The 20011-nt window shown below is 26.7% G+C and overlaps 2 protein-coding genes across 2 annotated transcripts in view; one reads left to right on the top strand and one right to left on the bottom strand.

Moving 5' to 3' along the window:
• Positions 1-3590: 3590 nt before the first annotated feature.
• On the bottom strand, positions 3591-14669 carry LOC107444184 (peptidyl-prolyl cis-trans isomerase H; the record flags this gene model as incomplete). Its single annotated transcript, XM_016058269.3, is given in 7 exon segments — positions 3591-3760; positions 6498-6585; positions 11032-11127; positions 11594-11636; positions 12424-12492; positions 14378-14442; positions 14578-14669. Coding segments are annotated over 7 exon segments (555 nt in total). The 3' UTR covers positions 3591-3650.
• Positions 14670-14959: 290 nt separating this feature from the next.
• The window catches only part of LOC107444183 (UPF0415 protein C7orf25 homolog), an 11789-nt gene continuing 6737 nt past the window's right edge, over positions 14960-20011 (top strand). Inside the window, exons 1-3 of the mRNA XM_016058268.3 lie at positions 14960-15223; positions 15383-15638; positions 18028-18567. Coding sequence (XP_015913754.1) covers positions 15071-15223; positions 15383-15638; positions 18028-18567 — 949 coding nt within the window. The 5' untranslated portion in view covers positions 14960-15070. The remainder of the gene's footprint in view (positions 15224-15382; positions 15639-18027; positions 18568-20011) is intronic.

The raw sequence follows: 20011 nt of genomic DNA on the forward strand, positions 1-20011 counted from the left end.
TCTCTTGTATTGATGGGGTCGCAAAGTGAGAACAAAAGGGGACTACTTGAGTGATCATTAAGTTTAATAAAAGGAATTTCGACATTTCTGAAGAAAAAAAATAAATAAAATAAAAGAATTGGGATGAAATAAAATGAATTTTTACATGTTAACCTAAATAATAGTTATTTCAATAGCATTCTTTTTCTGGAAAGATACAGCTTAAAAAATCAAACAAAACAGGATCAAATAAAAGGAACTTCCCAATTTCAACTAAATTATGCTAGATTAATACTGTGATTCTAAAAGGAATGAGTATACTGTGAATGCGTATATTGCAGCAAATTTAAGTATGGTCTTTGAGTTTCAACCTAGCCCTGATAATAATAATTAAAAAAATATTTAAATTAAAAACTTTTTACTCTCCCATTCTAGTTAAGAAATTTAAGATAAAAGTTACAGAATAGTCTTAAATTTATTTTCCAAATTTGAATAAAATTGTGAATGTAATTAGGGTTCCCCTAAATTTCAGAAAAAAAAAAAAAATCTGACTCTTCTAGGTATATCAGGAAAATTTCAATGTAAATCAAGACCATATTTGATCTATACCATGCAATTTTTTATCAGAAAAAACGTGATTTTTTAAAAATTTAATGTCAAATATTAGATTTTGTGAGTGAAACAATATCATCGAAAGAGAATTGAAACACAGCAATGTTTCACTAAAATGAGGAATCTTTACAACAAATAGTTGCAATAGATATTATAATTATACAAATTAAATCTCGATAGCTAATTACTGTTAGTGACAATCATAAGGCTGTTTATTTTCGAGTCTCTTTTTTATTTAAAAAAACGCAACTTTTTCCTCACTGTTCCCGTTACAACTTTAGTGATAGACAAGACACACAAATACCATTACAGTGGCATTATTCATTCATATATTCAAAATGACAAAAACACACAAATCTGCAAGAGGAAAATAGATTTTATTCAACTAAAAAAAAAAAAAAAAAGATAGACTGCCACAATTGGATATGGCTTAAAATGGTTATGGTAATGGTATGCCATATGTTTTATGGTCATATTTTGTCAAAAAAAATATGGTATTTGAAGTGGGATATTGCTATGAATAAAGTTTTGATGAAAATAGTTGGGTTTTTTTTTTAAGTCAAAATTTGATCTTTTATTTATCCTAATGTAATGTCAACCAAAAAGTAAAAAAATTATTTAGACTTCAGTTATTCTAACTTGTTTTAGGAGATCATTCCTATTATCTTGAGAAATCTATAGTGGAGACTGTTAGAGGTACCATGGTCCAATTTTAATTTTTCATTTATCTATGCAGAAAGTAAAAATTTTAATTATATATTAAACTTTAGCAATAAACATTATACCTCTGTCCATAAAAATAATTTTTTTTTGTGAACAAACTCCGTTACAAACTTCAGAATTTTTAGAAATTATGGAAAATCATTCCAAGGTGCCTTGGTTCAATCATATTGATTAAAAAGAAAAAAATAATTTAGCAACTAAAAAAAGCCCTCTAAAACATGCTTATTGATACAAGCAACAACTACAAATACTGAATTTAAAACTCCTCCACAGTGAAAATATTTCTCAGTCAAAGGTCACTCTGCCCTAACATGCTGTTCCTGTGCCTGTAGCTTAAACCCCAGGGACCAGGTTTGAGCCAGGGGGGGGGGACCGTCTGGACACCCCCCCGAAATTCTGGGATTCAAACTTTAAGCATATTTCGGGATATTCCGGTTTGTCCTAAAAAAGTAATCGAAAAATTTTCTTCAAATCCCCGTCGCATGTCTTTGTAAACTTTGTAAAATCGATTATAATTATTATGTAATATTAATTGAAAAATAATTATTATGTAATATTTTTTAATTACTAGTTTAACTTTTGTAAACAGAATATTTGTTACAATGTTTTTTCCCTACTTTGCATGTCTGAAACTGTCCTTGCTTCTTACCATATCCCCCCCCCCCGAAAAAATATCCTGGTTACGGCCTTGCCAGGGACTAAGAAACAATTTTTTTTATAACTCAGTTAAAATAAAAAAATACGACGAAATAGAGATCTGTTTAGTACGCAGCAAAATTATTACTTTTATTCTATTTTATGCTAATGGTAGTTAACGATGTCCGGATCTTCTAAGTATATTAAAGGTAATATCACACGATTTTTCAGTGCAATATTTAATAATAAAGGCGTGAAACCATAAGAAGGCAATTATCTTTATACGAAGTACAGTGATACAGTGTAATTCCAATTATAAAATATATTTTGAGTCAAGTCATGACAGACAATTAAAATCAGGGCAACAGGTAAATTGTTAGCAGGAAAGAAAAAAAAAAGCAGCAAGAAACATTAATAATTTGTTTAATGTGACCTTGCTTTTCTAATAAAAAATAGTTTTATTATTATTATAGAAAAAGCAATTTTTCATGCTGATATTTTAAAATTTTTTTAATTCAACAAAAGTATATTTTAGTGTTTAACAATTTTGCAAGTAATTTCTGAACATCAATAATGCCCAGCTCTTTCTTAACCTCTTCATTACTGAAGTATAAAGGAATATAACAAAAAATATTTCACAGCTCTGAATTTTTATTTTATTGCCATAAGTCATAATAAATAAACGAAATATGAATTATACTGCCAGGGGGCTAATAATTTTAGGCACACACACAGACCTCAGGTTTTAACTAAGTAAAAGAATATAAATATTTAAAATGCAACATTGCACTTAAAGTAAAAACAAATAAGCATATTATTTGCTATATTACAGTCTATTTAAAAAACAATGATGAATAGATTTAATAAGTATTAAATTTATTTTTTTTTTAAACACGAAGTTTTATTTATTTAGTACAACGCAAAACTGCATTAAATCTCAGTTTTAAAACTATTTTAATTATGCAAAATCAAATAACATGAATATTTAAGACTTATTTACATTTAGATTCGTTTATAATTATTTAAGATTTATTAAGCAAAAAAAAAGAGATGACACAGAACTTGCTGCATTGTTCACTAGGAAATTGTTTAAATTTTTGTCTTGACTTTATTTTATTACTTCAAATTTTTTTTTTTTAAATTATTAATCGTTGCTTTCTACTAACTGGAAAAATAAGAGAGGGAAAAAAACTAGAAGATATAGAATTTTAAATAATTTGTTTTTGTTAACTGTTATTGAGAAACCTAAAAGCAATAAAAACATTGCACAAAACAGAACAACATAACATTTTTCTTAGAGTCAGTAAAAAAATAAGTAAGAGATAAACATGTTCAGGTCTAAAAAGTCCTCCCATTAAAGGAAATTTCGATAAACAATTTTGCAAGCACTTTTAAGCCATAACATAAATGTCATATCTTAATAGAATTTAAAAAACTATTTGAATTAACAAAATTGTCCAGTTAATTAAAAAAATAATTACTGTCTAAAAAATACAAAATTAGCAAAATTTACAAACAATTTCAAAACAAATAATTTTTCAATTTATGAAAGTATAAATATGCATATTTTAAACTTCTACAAACGTGGAAAAATCCTTTTTGAATGACATAAACCCATCTTAAAGAAAGAAAAAGGAAAACAAAATATATAAAAAGTTTATTCACACTATTTACAACAGAAATTGTTAAAGTTTCCTTCTTCACATTTCACCACACTGTGAAATTATAACAGGAATCTTTGGCTTATTGTTAGGACCAGTTGGAACATTTTCAATCTTTCTCATAACTAAAAGTCCATCTAAAATTCGTCCTAAAATATAATTGTATTTCAATTGAAACTCTAAAACAAGCATTCATTTACAATTGAAAAATAAATTACTTGCTTATCACTACTTATAGTTATAGAAAAAAGGGGTTAAATTTAGTTGTCCATTACAAACGATGGAAATCATATGTTTATAGAATTACAACAAATTAATTAATTCTAATTAAGAATATAGTAATAATTCAAAGCAAACTGTTAAATTTGTTTTTAATAAATTATCAGAATAACAAATAAATGTGAGGAAAACTAAAAATTAGGGCACTGAAGAAACTCTATTTTTACAAATGAAACTATGATTTTTACAAATTTATATCACAGTAAAACAAAATTCTATTTGATTACATGCACTCATGATGTCAAGGTTATTACAACAATATCTACATAATTATAACAATTCCATATGTATTGGATTGGTACTTTAATAAATTGTTAAACTATTAATTAAACTGCCATAAAATTATTTTTAAAAGAAAATTCATTTTTTGTAATAATCAATCATAATAAAAAAGGTAAATAAAAATGATAAAAATGTAACAATAAAAAAAAAAAAACATTTACACCTGAATTTTTTTATATACCATGATGCAAAAAAACTCTCTTCTTTTTCTTTTTGTAACTAAATGAATACTTTCTTCTGTTAGCTACTACTTGATTTTTGAAAAGAATAAAAAACATCTGCTTGATGTGAAAACCATCTTTCTTCAAATAAGAATTCTCAAAATTAGCTTGATATATTATATGTTATGTTAGGTCAAAATGGGTTAAAAAGTTCTTTATTTTTCTTTATAAGCAATTACTTTTACCTGTGCAAAAAGAGCATTTTGCCAAACAACCATGTAAATTATGAGCCATTAAAATATTGCAGGATGACTTTTTGCTTTATTCACTTTTGCTTATTACAGAGTTCCCTTTATTTGGAAAAATACCTTATAGTTGCCAAAGACAAAAATGATAAAATTTGGTAAAAGAGACGATATTTTATAAAACAAAAATCTTACAATAACAAATTGAACTTTTTTATTTTTACTGATAAGGTAGGAGAGGGATCCAATATAAACTTAAAAGTATGTTTAGTTTACATTATATTTAAACAGTCCCTTTTATTTATTTATTTATTTTTATTTAAAAAAATGAATATTTTTTAAATTAATCTATCTATTACAAAACTAGAAACCACTGTAAAATTCAACTGTAATCTTTTAATACCAAGATCTACCAGACATATTTCTAACAAATAATATGAAATTGCAAATATGGTTAACATTTTAAGCAGAGCCGAAATTATTAGCTATATACAAATTTGAGGAATGAAAAGAAAGATAGTGAGCTACATTTTGAAATTCCTTTAAGTGTTTATAAAAAGTAGATTATAACAAAAACAACCATAATAAATTAATATTTTTATGAATATAATTATTTATATCATTACACCATATTTTTTCCCCCACGGAATTTGCCTTAATTAAAAGATAAAAACAGATATTTTTCTTCTAGAAATAAAACTAGCATTATGAGTAGTCAAAATCAGAAAAATACATTGCATAGCATGAAAAAAAAGAAGTGTTTTATTCTTTTTTTAAAAAAAAAAAGTATTAAAAGGATGCAATTAAAAAAATCTAAAATGTCTATTTTATGTGCGGAAAATTTATCAACTATATTCTATCACTACCCTAATTTGCCTCTCAGTCACTGTGATTTTTCTTGTTCTGTTATTCATCTTTTTTCTCTAACAACTTCAGTGGTTTTTCTAGTTTTGTTTCTCACTTTTAATTTTGCATTTTGCGATGGTAACATAAATTTTTTTTAATTTCAAACCATTTTTGTTTCTTGACTTTCACATATTGCAAGTCTTGAAAATAGGTACCGATTTCACAAGTGTTTGAAACATGTGGACTGTTACTTCATATTTGTATATTTTTGAAGCTAATGAAGTTTTTTATCAGGTAATATACTTATGCATACTAATTATTTTTTAAAAGCATAATTTATGTTCAGTTTCAGCAACTTTCTTGATTGCATGTCTTTCATTTAAATTTAACTTCCAAATAGTTAGGCCATTTAACAGATTTACAATGATAGCTCAAAGATCTGAAATTTCTAATTTGTTTTCAAGAGTTCCTTAATAGAAATAGTTTTTTAAAAGCATAATTACTTTTTTTTTTGCAAGTTTTTTGATTGCATGTCCTTGATTTCAATTTTTTTTAACGAGGAATTTGTGCTAGAGCTACACTAAGTGAGTGACTACTTCAGATAATCTAGTGTTTATAAATAGTTTAAAAATTTAGAACACACATGGAAGTTTCTTGTATCACAATATAAACAAGTCCAATTTACACATTACACCAATATATAAATAAAAAATTATGAAACTATTTCCAGAACATAATAATATATTTTATGTAATCTGTAAATAAAATTTGCTTAATATGTCATCAAATATACAATTATATAAATATTTAATGAATAAAAAAAATAAACTGATTAAAAGAAATTACATTTATAGTTAAGGCGAAAACAAAATAATTTTAATATAGTTTTGCTGTACATTTAACATTAAATTCTAAATAAAAATATAATATTTTTTATCTAAGATTAAGAAATTTTAAGTTGAATTATATTGCTACGATTGATAAAATATATACTATACAAACAGGAAAAATCTTATAAACAAGGGATTTAGCAACAACAAAAAAGATAATTTTTTCTCTGATTTGATACCTACCAAATACTACATGTTTGCCATCAAGAAAATCACATTTCGCACACGTTATGAAGAATTGACATCCATTCGTATCCTTACCACTATTTGCCTAAAACAACAAAGTGAACTTAACAAAGTGTTCTAGTAAGCACAATTCAGCATTATCAATGAATAGACATAGAATACCTTAATATCATTAGAAGGACGGACATACATTTAAAGATGCATCAGGTGTTTTATCATAAAATAGAGTGTTATAAAGATATTATATTTAAAACACAAACAATCAATATGTAGTAGAGCTTGAATTATCTGTTATCTAAACTGTTTGATGTGAATTAGGTTCTGTTAAAATCTGTAAATGAGCTTTATTTCTTCTTGTTACTCCTTGATCAGTATCGACTATAGATGAAAGAAGATAGCAATGCTGGTTTACCACTCCCACTTCTCTTTTTAGATCAGTTAATTAAACAATACTATTTTCAGGAATAGATCTCTCTATAGCGATAATTGAAGTTCTGCTTTTCTTCAATTTATTTATTTCATTTTTTCGTCGAATCAAATTTTTACTTAACTGCTTTGGCCTTAAACTTTTCTTTAAAGTAGGAATAGCTGTATGAATTCAGCAACCAAAAAACAACTAAACTGGATTGGATGGACTGGATAGCAACTTTTTTTTATATGTTTTGCAGACAATTCTATCAAATCATTGTTACTTGGAAATTTTGGACTGTTTGTTATGAGAAAACTCACACTTACAACCAAGCTCCTTAAAAGCTTCAGCTATATACTGAGAGCCGTTAACAGAGGACTTACTACTTCTAGATAACTATGTCTAGAAAATATAGCTTTGGAAACATCGTGAAGTTGTAGACTGTAACCATTTAATTTCTAGATAGCTTGAGTTTGTAATCAATAAATAATTTTAATGATTGGCATTGTTATCATAGGCTTTATTGCCAGTTGTTTTGCCTTAATACAAGTATAACAAGATTCTACCATGTTCGTGATTGGGGACAACATTCCTGGTCACCACACAAACTGATTGATGACTTTTTTTTTACAATTCTCATGCGATGTTCTTTACATAGGAATTAAAAAGTGACCTTTTCAGCAGAAATTCATATCTCTTAGACTCAGGAATTCTGTCTAAGAGAAATGAAACTCAGGACTCTGTTGTTCTGTACAATGATATCTTCATGTATTGCAAGTTCATGAGGCATTGGCCAAAACTGAATAGCACTGAATTGACCTTATGTTTATTTAAAGTCTAGTCAATTTCAATTAATTTCCTAACTCCAAATCCTAAATCATCTGCCTGAGCTTCTCTTATGTCCTTTAATGTCTTATCGGATGTTTCTAGTGGTAGCATTACATTGTTTACACGGCAATAAATTTCGGATCCTACCTTATCTATTTCCCTTTCTTCTCCTTGCATTGGTGCTCACAACAAAGCATAAGCTGTTTCCAGTTAAATACAATACCTGATAAATATTCGATAGAATGATAGCTTGACACAAGCATTAATGGAGTAACCAAACATCACACAATGGTCATTTATGTTATAATAATCTTTAGAACACTCTAACATATGATATTACATCTGATGCCTCTTTAAACTTATGTATTAATATGTAATGTATGCTTCTTTTATTGATATTAAAGTATTCTATGTCTGTCCCGTAATCATGCTGAAATTTATCGGCTAGAACAGTGGTTATCAACTGGTGGCCCGCAAACTAAAATATATTAATTGTCATTTTTTTGCTAACAATTTTCGCAAAATATCTATATAGGTTTAAAATACTTTTTTTTTTCGTTAAAAACCCCTTAATTTCTCAGTTTCTGTGAAATTTAACATACCAACGGTGCAAAAAAATTTATTTCTCAGGTTTCGCATCCTAGAAAATATTTATTATTATTTGTAATTCAATATTTTTGTTCTGAACAACTTGAGAAAAATCTGACAGTAATATTCCTTCAAACATAAAAGAGTCCTATATAAAATTTTGACAAAGTTGCTGCCCGCCATTTGCCTGGTGTTTTTAATTGTGGTCCCCGGCCTCATATAAGTTGGAAACCCCTGGGCTATAACATAGTGTCAGAATTATAAATTGCATCTTATTTCAATTAAATAATAAATTACATAATAGCTGTTAGTCATACACTAATCAACCTAAAGCAATCTTAGTTGTTCGATTTATAAGATTTTACAAAATGGGAGCCATGTAAAAATATCGTTTATTTAGTTAACTTATTGGAAAAGAACACAAAATACAAATAGCATGTATAACACAATGCCTAGGAGAAAAAGCAGAAGATATTCATCTGTCTTCTGATTTGAAAGAAAGCGAATAGAAAACTTCTGCTGTGATGAAAGCAAAGTTTGAAAACTACTTTAATCCTCTGTTAAATTTGATATTTGAATGGAAAAAATTGAACATATTGGTACAACAGCCAAAACAAACTATGGAAGAACATGCAGTTCAATAAATAAATTAAAAAAACAAAAAAAAAAAAACAAGCTCTTTACTACCAATGCAAAACTTGAAAATTTAGAGATAAATGCACAAGAGATAGATTTGTTGTTAGTTTACTGAACTTTAGAATAGCTAAACAACTGCAAACAATTTCAGATCTTATGCTCGAAAAAACTATTTTAATTACAGCTCAAGCAGAGGAAGCTGATAAACAGCAATCAACTGAACATAAAGTTTAATAGCAACAATGTAAGCCACATTCGTTTCAGTCATCAATCTGGTACTAAGTTCAAGAAGAAACTAGCTTTTAAAACAAATTTCGAAATTATGCTAAAAGATAATTCATGTAAATGGTACACTGGAAGGTTCTGTTAATGTCTATATTGTCCAGCAAACAATAAAACTTGCCCTAAATGTAAGGAAATAGAACATTTTGAAAAAAGATTGTAAGTCAAAATTATATAAAATAGAAATTGCCTAAAAATATGCCACCACAAGGTGAAATGCTTTTAGGGGATGTTTGTAAAAACAAAAAGAAAAAAAAAAGAGTTTCTTACAGTTGAGACAATGAAAATATGAAAAAAAATTGAATAAATATGACGTCTTCTGGGGGTACCAGCTCTGGAAGTCATAAAAGCAAAACCTTTTCTGTCAAGAGAGCTAGACAAAAGTCTAAAATTGCACTCTCTGTACCCCAAAGGTTTTGCCAAACTCTAGGAAAATAATATAATAAATAATATACAATATAAAATACAGAAGAATACAATATAAAATACAGAAGCAAATACAGAAGAGTAAAAACAAGACAAATACATAAGAATAGTACGAATAATAATATTGGTTTTTCTAAAATTAAGTTTTGTATCGATAAAGGTGCCAATGTTACAGTTTTGCTGTACAATCAGTACTCTGAATTTAAAATGCCTCTTATTCATAAAGGTGGGTTAAGCCTATAAGGCCCAAATGATTAACGCTTAAACATCAAAGGATTTTGATCTGAATTGATTTACGAAAATAAAACAATTAAGGAGAGAATTTAAGGTATGAATAATACTAGAAAAGCTCTTTTAGCAAGACAAGCTGCTGTCCACTGGCCATGATGACCAGAGTTAATAATCAGCCAAGTGAATTAAGTGAATTATGTAGAGAAATATCAAGATATGATTCAAGGTTAGGTAAGTTGAGATGGAAACTACATAAAATAAAATTAAAAGCCAATGCTCAACCAAAGCCTGTTTAAGCTCCCTGCAGAATACCAACAACTTTAACTGAAAAGTAAAGAAAGAAATTGATTGCATACTAGAACTGGGTGTGACAGAAAGAGTTACGGAACCAACTGAGCAGTGCTCGTCAATAGTTATTGTCGATAAGAGTGATGACAACATCCGCATCTGCCTTGATTAAGCCAATTAAAATAATAGATAGAGATAGAATCGTATTGCAAACTGCCGATAAAATTCACCTCAAAATGGATAAATAGAAAGTTTTTATAAAACTTGATCAAAATTGTGGGTTTTGGTAAGTAGGTCTACACGAGTCGCACGATCCTTCATAACACCGCTCTTGTTTCACCAGATTGCTATTTGGTATCAGTAGCGACCCTGAATATTATCAAATGTGTATGATAGCACTAGAAAACTGTGAAGGTGTTGTTCCTTAACAAGATGATCCATTTGTAGCAAGCAAAGATATTAAGGATCAGGAAGGGAAATTAGATGTGGTGATGAAATTTTTACGGGAAGAGGGCATAATCTATTACTACACAAAGTAGACAAAACATTTCATGATTATTGAAATAACTAATATTAGAGTTTAAATAAGACATTTATTATTAATTTCATTTCGAAGCTAAAAATTTCAAAAATAATAAATAAAAATATACAAGACAGAAATAAAACATGGAGAGAGATTAAGTGTTTGATCAACAGTGGGAGATAGAGAGTCATAACAAAGAAAAGTCCCCATACGAAGTGAAGAGGTATGAGTAAGAAAGTAATGCAAATAAAACTATTCTGCCTTTCTAATATAATTGCATTGAAAAAGTAAAATCTGGATAAAATATTTAAAATAATTACCATTGAAAGCAAACCAGGCCCATCATGTTTCAGTTTAAAGTTTTCATCTACAAAAGTAGTAGCACCATATATGCTCATCACACCTGTTCCATCACCCTATAGCAACAATAAACAAAATTTTAAAAGAAAAATAAATACTTACAATATTCAATATGCAATACATTGATAATGTTGAAGATAATACCTTCTGCTAAATGATCAGTGAGCCTAACTATCTCACTGGTTTGTTTCAATGCTAGGGCAAATGGTGTAAATTGGATAAGCAATTTAAAAATATTATTTGTAATTTTTAAAATAAAGTTTGAATGCCAAAACATACTCATATTTCCAATTACCATTCATCAAACTCATGAAAAACGAATGCCCTAGATTGAGATAAAATTCCTAGGAGACTTAAACTAAACATCTTGGATACCAAAACAAAACTGTAAAATAAATAATAATAGTCAGATAAGGAAAAAATATCTGATTTGATAAAGAGAGATAAAATTGTGAACAAATAGAAAGAAACATGATAAAGATTATTTTGAAAAAATTCATATAGAGTGAGTAATTTACTTACATTAACAAAATCACCACCTTGTATCATAAAATCTTTAATTACTCTGCAAAATACAACAAATAAAAAAAATCAATTTTCAAAAAAAAAGTTAGTAAATCAATATTAATGTCAATATCAATGATATTGACACATCATTGATATTGATCAATTTAATTTTTAGGTAGCCACAAAGGGGTTAAAATAAATTAATCTCTTAAAAAAGACATAAAAATTATCTTAATGACATTTAATATTTTCATTCAAATTTTAAGAATTTTGTTCTTTATTCCTAGAAGTATATTTTGATTATAAAATCAATCAAAAAGTAATATTAAAGGAACAAATTTTAAACAAATTCGCTTGGAATTGACAAGCATTAGAAATCATAGTTAAGATGAAGATAAGAAAAAACACTTTCTAATGGATACAATTATAAATTCCATTGCAGGACTTTTTAATAGGCACAATTATTTTAGAAACATAACTGAATTGTATTTAATAATTAGTTTTACTTACTTAAAATATACTTTTATGTTGAAAAATAAATTAAATGTAAGCAATAAGAAAAACTAAAGAAACATATTTAATAACTTACAATGACAATAAGAATTGTGTCTTTATAATAATGATTTATAAACAGGTATTTTAGCAATGAATTAAACAGCAAAAAAGAACAATAAATAACAGCAACTGAAACAGTCTACAATCACAGAATAACAGACCATGCAAAAAAGCTAATTTTGTTATCAAACTTAAACAAATGATCTGGTCAGTGGAAAAAGGTAACTTATTAAAAATTATTTTATATAAACACTCAACTAGAAAAAGTTTCAGAATGACAAAAATAAGACCTGTGAAATATACATCCTTTGAAACCAATGGGCACACCATCTTTTTTATATTCACCAGTACAAAACTGCCTAGAAAAGAAAGAAGAATTGACTGAGGTTGCATAAATGAATAAAGCAAAGGATATTTGTTACATTAGTACCTGGTTGAATCCAAATAAAATTGCTAAGATTTCAACTGAAACTGCCAGTTATTGTATTTATATTTGGCTTAGACAGAAGATACCAAATAGTTTCACTTTACAAATTTACAACTTTCTATAATTTCTTAATCTCAAATTTCTAACATGATACTGCCTAATTATAACCAAAACTCAGTTGTAAATTTAGAACAGATACCAATCGAAAATCGTCCCTAAGTATAATTATAGAAGGTGTTTTCTATTTTTCAATGTTTAAAAACTTACTCCAATGCCTGGCTAAAAAAAATTTGCAAAAACTGAGAATGCAGCAGTGATTTTGATAATTTTCATCCAGGTGTAAAAATGTCACCAAACTGATGACTTTTACAAAAGTTTAATAACTTTTTAAAATATTTAAGTTATTTGTCTGTTTGATAGATAAGATAATTCTTCATGGCAAGATTATATATATAGTTCAAAATCACAGCATTGCTTCAAGTGTAAGGCACTTAAATTATGGCTTTTTTAATTTTCCTTGGCGACAGAGCTTAGAAAAACAGCATTTAACAAAAAAAATTTTTAACATGATTAGTTCAACAAATTATTCTATTAATAAATTTTTTTCCATAAATATATGAGTTTATTTTTTTAAAATGTCATTCAAATTCATACTTTAACTAAAAATCTAAATACTTCTTAAATTATATTAATAAAAATTACAATAAACTTGAATATAATATATTACGTAAATTGAAAATACAATAAATATTTTTTCAAGAGAACCATTTTTGTATCTTAAGAACATAACACAAAAATAATTAGTAGATTACAAAACATATGAATTACATTTAATAGTAGTACAAAGTTTGGTGCAGAAAAAAAGTTTAAAAAAAAGAAAAAAAAAAAAGAAAATTTTATTAATGTAACTCCAATATTTCAGCCAAATAATTAAAACCTTGGGTATAAATAAACTAGATATCATAAAAAATTAGGTACAGTCATGTGCATAAAATTTTAATAAAATTTAAACAGCCTATTTTTAACCTTAAAATCAGAATATTTTTGATTTCTTTTTTATTAAAACTTAACCTACGAGCCGATTTCTAAAACCTATCTTGGAATAATTAACATTGAAACTAAATATCATATTTCTCGCTATTTTATTTATTTTTCAGAATATTACATTAAATATAATAATTTTCTTGATACAAATTCGTAAATTCAAATAGCTTTAATGCTACTTTCTATCCCATAACATATTTACTGTGAATATTTTACTGGTTCCCATAAATTTTAAGTTAATATGGAAGCATTTCCATATCGTGATCTGTGGAAGAATAATCATCAAATCTTGGCAGCAGTCAGAGAGAAACTAAATAAAAAAAAAATTACAGAAGGAGACCAACTCTAAGGGTGTAACTTGTAGCTATCCGTAGGCAAACCTCTACATGTTCTTTTTTTTTTCTAAATTGAAAGGAAAAAAAAAAAAATCTATTTGGCACTTTGGCAATTATAGTTGGCGTGATAGATCATGATGCAGAAATATCCCCGATGGTAATTATAACTAATTGTACCTATAGGTATTCAGTTAAGGCAAAATTCAAGAATATATATGAGGTTAGAGTGTACAACCTTGAAACTTTTACTGTACGTAAAATCTTCAATTTTTCCAATTATTTCTATCACGATTTTTTATAATTAGAAAATTTCAATTTTAAGTCATTTCTCCTGTTTTTAGTAAGAACATAATAGATCGCCAAGGCAACCTATGTGCAAATTTTTACCAAACATGAAGACGATGTTAATTAAGAACATTAAAAATATGAAGATAATACCTAAAATTTTCAGCAGTTTTAGGCACTATATCAGCAAAAAGCTCCATCTTCATTCTTCCAACTTCCTAACAATTATAATAACATAAAAAAAATTATATTAAAAACATGAATTTTAACAATCTGATATATTATTAGAACCTGAAGTGTTTATAAGGTAATTTTTCATAGATATTGTAACAAAAAGAGTACTATACACTCACAGTTGATCCGATTGTTATATCAAAAAACACAACAGGATTATTAGGGTGCCTTAATTGCGATTGTATTTGATTCCAAGTAGCCATTATTAAAGCTACAAATTTAAAAAAATAATTAAATTAAACAATTAAATAACAATTTTATTTTGCAGGTTGTTTATTTTGGCCGGTTGATTTTCCGTTACAACTATGAACAATTTATATTTCATAAAATTTTTTATAATATTTTTGGAATTTTCAATGTTTACGGATCGAAATGAATTTTAAAAAAAATATTCTCTTAAAATACTGATAAATAACGTCTCAATTTAGTCAAATTAAATTAGTTTTACAAAAAGCATAATTCTTATTTATCTAGTTTAACAAGTAATGGCAACAAGTTCATAATTTTGTTGTCTGCTATTTTCATTGTTTTGGTAACTTTGTCTACGCGGTTATAAAAATTGTTGATAAAATCATGAATTTTAATTAGTAACTTCACTGTTTTCGGTTCGAAATGAATGCCGACAAAGAAGCTATCTACAAAGGCTTAATAAAGAAAATTGAAGAAACTGAAAAACTTATAACAGATTGTAAAAATCTACCAGAAATATCAGGCAGATGTAAGCTTCGGCGGAAAATTGAAGCTGAGCTGCGTTTCCTTAAAAGGGTATAAAATAAATCACTAATAATAATATAATAAACTGTTAATTAATAAAGAAAATAACAATTTTAAAATCTATGATTATTTTCAGAATGTACGTTTGTTTTAAATACTTTATTATTTATGTTTTTTTTATGTTTCTTGTCTATATTTTTTCTTTTTCAGTTAACTGAAAATCCCGATAAACTAAAGGAAGAACATATTCGTAGTTCTAATATTTATCATTTGTCTGCTATTGTTCAAAGCTGCAAAGAACTTACTGGTGTTGTGAAGGTTTTGGAAACATTTACCTATGTTTTAGAAGAAAATGAAGATGAAATCTATGAAATACCTTTAGTTGTTGATATAGTTGCAGATTATGGTAAAACGTGGGTTAAAGTTGCTACTCGAAACCCTATTCATCTTTATCAGGCTTCCATTGGTAATTAATATTTCATTTACTTTTAAGTGTGAATAATTTGAATCTTTGAGTTTCGATTCAATTGTAGTATTGTTATACTACAGTGTAATCTGGCAAAAAATAAGCAGGAAGATTTCATTATCAGTAATTGTGCCAATTCGGCAGCAACTTGCTCAAAATATTAAAGAACATCCTAGAATATAGAGTAAAACTTTTAGCTACCCCTAAAACAGCCACTACTTTTTTTAATTTTTGCTAGGACAGAAACTCTTGGATTTTTTGTAAAGATATAGATAGCAAAAACACGTACATATATGAAAATATCCCAGAATGAATTTGTTTAGATTTACCATAATTCCAATTGCAATAGAACTTGATTATTAGAAAAATGTTGGGTTTCAGTAATTTGATTAGTACATTGTATAGCGAGCTTCTTAAGTCTAAGTAGAAAAAATTTTCAACAATAAAAAAGCAGATATTTAAAATTTATATGCTGTTTGAAATAAATTAAAATCTGTCCCTAGGAATAAAAAAGGGCAAGGCACTTCCTCACAGAAAAAGGCACTTTTGAAGGGACATTGACTTAACACTGTTAAAATTTATCAAAATATGTAATATGTGATTATTGATTTTGATTCTCAACAATTTTCAAATTACCCTCTTATACTATTTTGTGTGTGCAATGTGTATACTATTTTATGTGTGTCAAAAAGTAATTATCACTCATTATCAAAGTAATAGAAAATTTTGTAATTATAAAAAATAATTAAAAGCACACTGAAAGACAATCACTGTGCAGATTTTTTTTTTTTAAAAAAAAAGCAGACTAAAAAAAATAATGGATAAATAGCTGATAGCTTTTTTTCTATATTTTAAACTGAAAAATATGAGAAAATAAGCATTTAAAGGTGCATTTTTTTTAAAAAGTATTTATTTAAAAACTAATTTTAATATTTAAAAGCAGTTAAAAATTAATATTTCTCCTGAAAAAAGAGAAACTAATAAAAATTAAACTAGTTGCAAATAATCCTAACAAAATTAATACATAGTTATATATTATAATAACATAGTTATTAACAAACAAAAAAAATGTTGTGATATTTCCCCTTGATTTGTAATGCTTAAAGCCTAATTTATCTAATATCTCAAAAAGTGTATAAAATTGTTACAATTATTGTCTGGTTTTATATTTCAATCTATTATTACTTATTTTTAATCCCTGTGGCAGAATTTGTTTTGGCTTTCTGCAACAAACCTCTCTAGCACTAATATCTTTCTGCAAGATACTTTTAACAATAACTAATATATATGTTATTAATTAAATTTAAAGTAACAGAAACGTTGTATTCACAAAGAAAAGCCTATTTGAGTATAATAAAATTGTATGTATTTTTTTAAAAATGAATATGCAATATTTTTTTTATTCTAATCATCTCGGGCGATATTGTCACATTTTGTAAGAGGAAAACACACTAATTATTTCGTTTTTTGCATTTTGTAAATCATCATCACATAAAATTAAAAATAATAATTAAAATAAAAATCGTAATTAAAAATCGTAAAATCCGTGAAGGAAAAGAAAACCAAAATAAAAAAATCACGTTGAAATTAATCATTCATGCTAAAATTAATAATTTCTTCCCCTCTGGAAGGGAAAAATAATTTCTGCCGAAAAGAAATTTTTTGTTTCAATATTCTTTATTTTTCACAAATAAGAATCGAAAAATTACGAACATTTCTTTCCCTTCCGATGCTCAAAAAAGCAATCTTTTAAATATAATTTTAAATAAAAAAAATTCGAAAATTTTTGCAGAGAGAAAACCAAAATTTTTTACTTTCTAAAGAAAAATTCTTTCTGCGAGAACTCTGTAACGTTCTGCGACATTGTCGCCGTGTCGCCGCGATTCTGCCACAGGGTTTTTAATCAACTTCTTTTGATTAAGATGTCTAATTTAAAAAGAAAGATTATAATATTTTAAATAATACTTTTCAACTTTATTGATAAAATATCTCATTAGTATATGGTCTAATATATCTGGTACACGTATTTATTTTCACATTTATCAAGATTTGAATATAATGTGTATTTGTTAATATGTCCGAAGTAGTGGTTTACTTTCAGAACACTCAAAGGGACAGTTAATCTCTTTATCAATGTGGTTTATTTTTCCAGAAAACTTAAATCAGAATTTACTTGATTATTTTTTTAGGAGCATAATTTTTTTTCTTTAGAATTAATGAGAAATCATAGAGCTTGTGTGGACCATACATGGCTTATTAAAAATGATTCTTTTAGTTGTCTTTAGTTCTTTTAGTATAAGATTATGATTTTTATTTTTTATCAATAACTGTAATTCTTATTATTATTTAAGGTTATTAATAAAATATCTTAAATAATTATTCTTTTCAGGACGAGGAAAATATGGAAGAAAATCGATCGTGGAACAAGTTGAAGATATGGTTGAATGTGCTAATCAAAACCAACATATGTTTGCTCCCCCGAAAATTATAGTGCGCTTAGCTGCTGGTGTCACCAAAGAACTGAAAGTGATGTTGGATGATTTGAAAGTAGAAGTAATTGGTGATATCATTAGTTCTGATGGTGAACCAAGTTTTAATGAAAGAGATGCTACTGATGAAAATGAACCTGAAAGTGGGCTGTTGGAAGGCAGTGAAATATCGCCATCTTTTGAAAAACTTAATTTAAATTCTAGTGAAGTTGTGTGTGATATTTCTAATGATTCTTATATATTTGAGAATAATTTACTTAATCCTCATTCATTGCCTTCAGATGCTGTGCTTAATTTAGATGTTTCTACGTTTTTAGCATATGTATCTAATATGACAAATGGACACTGTCATGCAAAATACAACGAAAAACTTTTAATGGACTTGGCTGAAATGGAGAGGGCTCATCCAGTCAAACCGATATTAGATAGTATTTTTGAAAGTATGTTTTATTAAAATATATGTAACTTCTCCATAAAAATGTTTTTTTTTTAATTTTTTTTTTATTATCCCTTTTTTAATACATTTTTAAGAATTTATCTTAATGCCTATTGTTGTAAAAAACAATCTTGACTATCTATTTTTGGAAATAATTTTAACAGAGTCTGAATTGACAGAGTAGAAAGAATAATTTTATTTGAAATATATTTTTAATACAATATGAAGAATTGTTTTAAATACTAACAGACAGGTAGTTTTAAAAAGTATATGAGGGTGGTACAGATTATTTTATACCAATATTTCAAAGTTTTAGAAAATTTAAAAGCGGAATAAATTTTTTTTGCAATTCCAAGTAATTTTTTATTAGTAAACTAATTTTTTTTAAAAAAAACTTATTAATTAGAAATTCCAATTAGTAATAGAAAAATAAATTCTATTAATTTTTTTTGAAGGTAATGATTTGTCTAGCATAGGTACTGATAAATGATAATGAAATTAAATTTATCTGTATTAGTCCTTAATTATTTATTAAAAAGTTATCTAATATTAAATTATATTTTATTTAATTAGACATAATTCTAATATGATTTTTTTTTATAAAATAATTTTTACCTTACTAAAAATATCTAAAAGGATTTTCGTGGAGATGCTGATGAATAGTAATTAAATTGACCTGTATTAGACCCGAATTATGTGTTAAAAAATTATGTAATATAATTTTGTATTTAAAGGAATATTTTTTAATATAATTTTCTTTTTAAAAAGAAATTTTGCATTCTCTAAAAATTTATTTTTATGTCATTTAATCTATGCAAAAAGATATTGTATTTTTTTAAATTATTTTCTAAAAAATTAAAATCTTAAAATGTCATTATTTTGGCAAACAAAAATGACATGTAATAATTTTCTTGTGCTGATTTCTATTTATTGTAATTTATAGCAGACTTTTTCTTTTCTGTATATATATATATATATGTTATATGTTATGGACACTCCTGCAAAACGGACGCCTCTCAATATGGACATATTTTTAATTCCCTGGGAATCTTCTATGAATAAACCATTACGTACATTCTCCGCAAAGCGGACACTCCTGTAACCGTACGCGGACAGTCATTTTGGTCCTGAAACGTTGTTTTTTATCTCTACAAACCGGACACTACTTTTTCTAAATAAAATGCAAGCTAAAAAAATTCAACTTTTCACCATTTTTGAAGCATGTAAATAAAACTTTTTGCCTTATCCATAACTAAAAATATTGTTAAGCTATTTCACCACCGAAAAATCAATCTTTCTCCTGTCACCTTGCCTTATCTTTGTAAAGAAAGGAGAGAAAATGGTACTGCACTCATGAAATAATTCTGACATCGGTATCTTTTGATCTTTTCATCTGGACCACACAGGTTATGAGACCCCTCAAGTTGAAATGACTTCTCTCAATGCTT

This window comes from Parasteatoda tepidariorum, chromosome 5, assembly GCF_043381705.1.
Source record: "Parasteatoda tepidariorum isolate YZ-2023 chromosome 5, CAS_Ptep_4.0, whole genome shotgun sequence".
Taxonomy (NCBI): domain Eukaryota; kingdom Metazoa; phylum Arthropoda; class Arachnida; order Araneae; family Theridiidae; genus Parasteatoda; species Parasteatoda tepidariorum.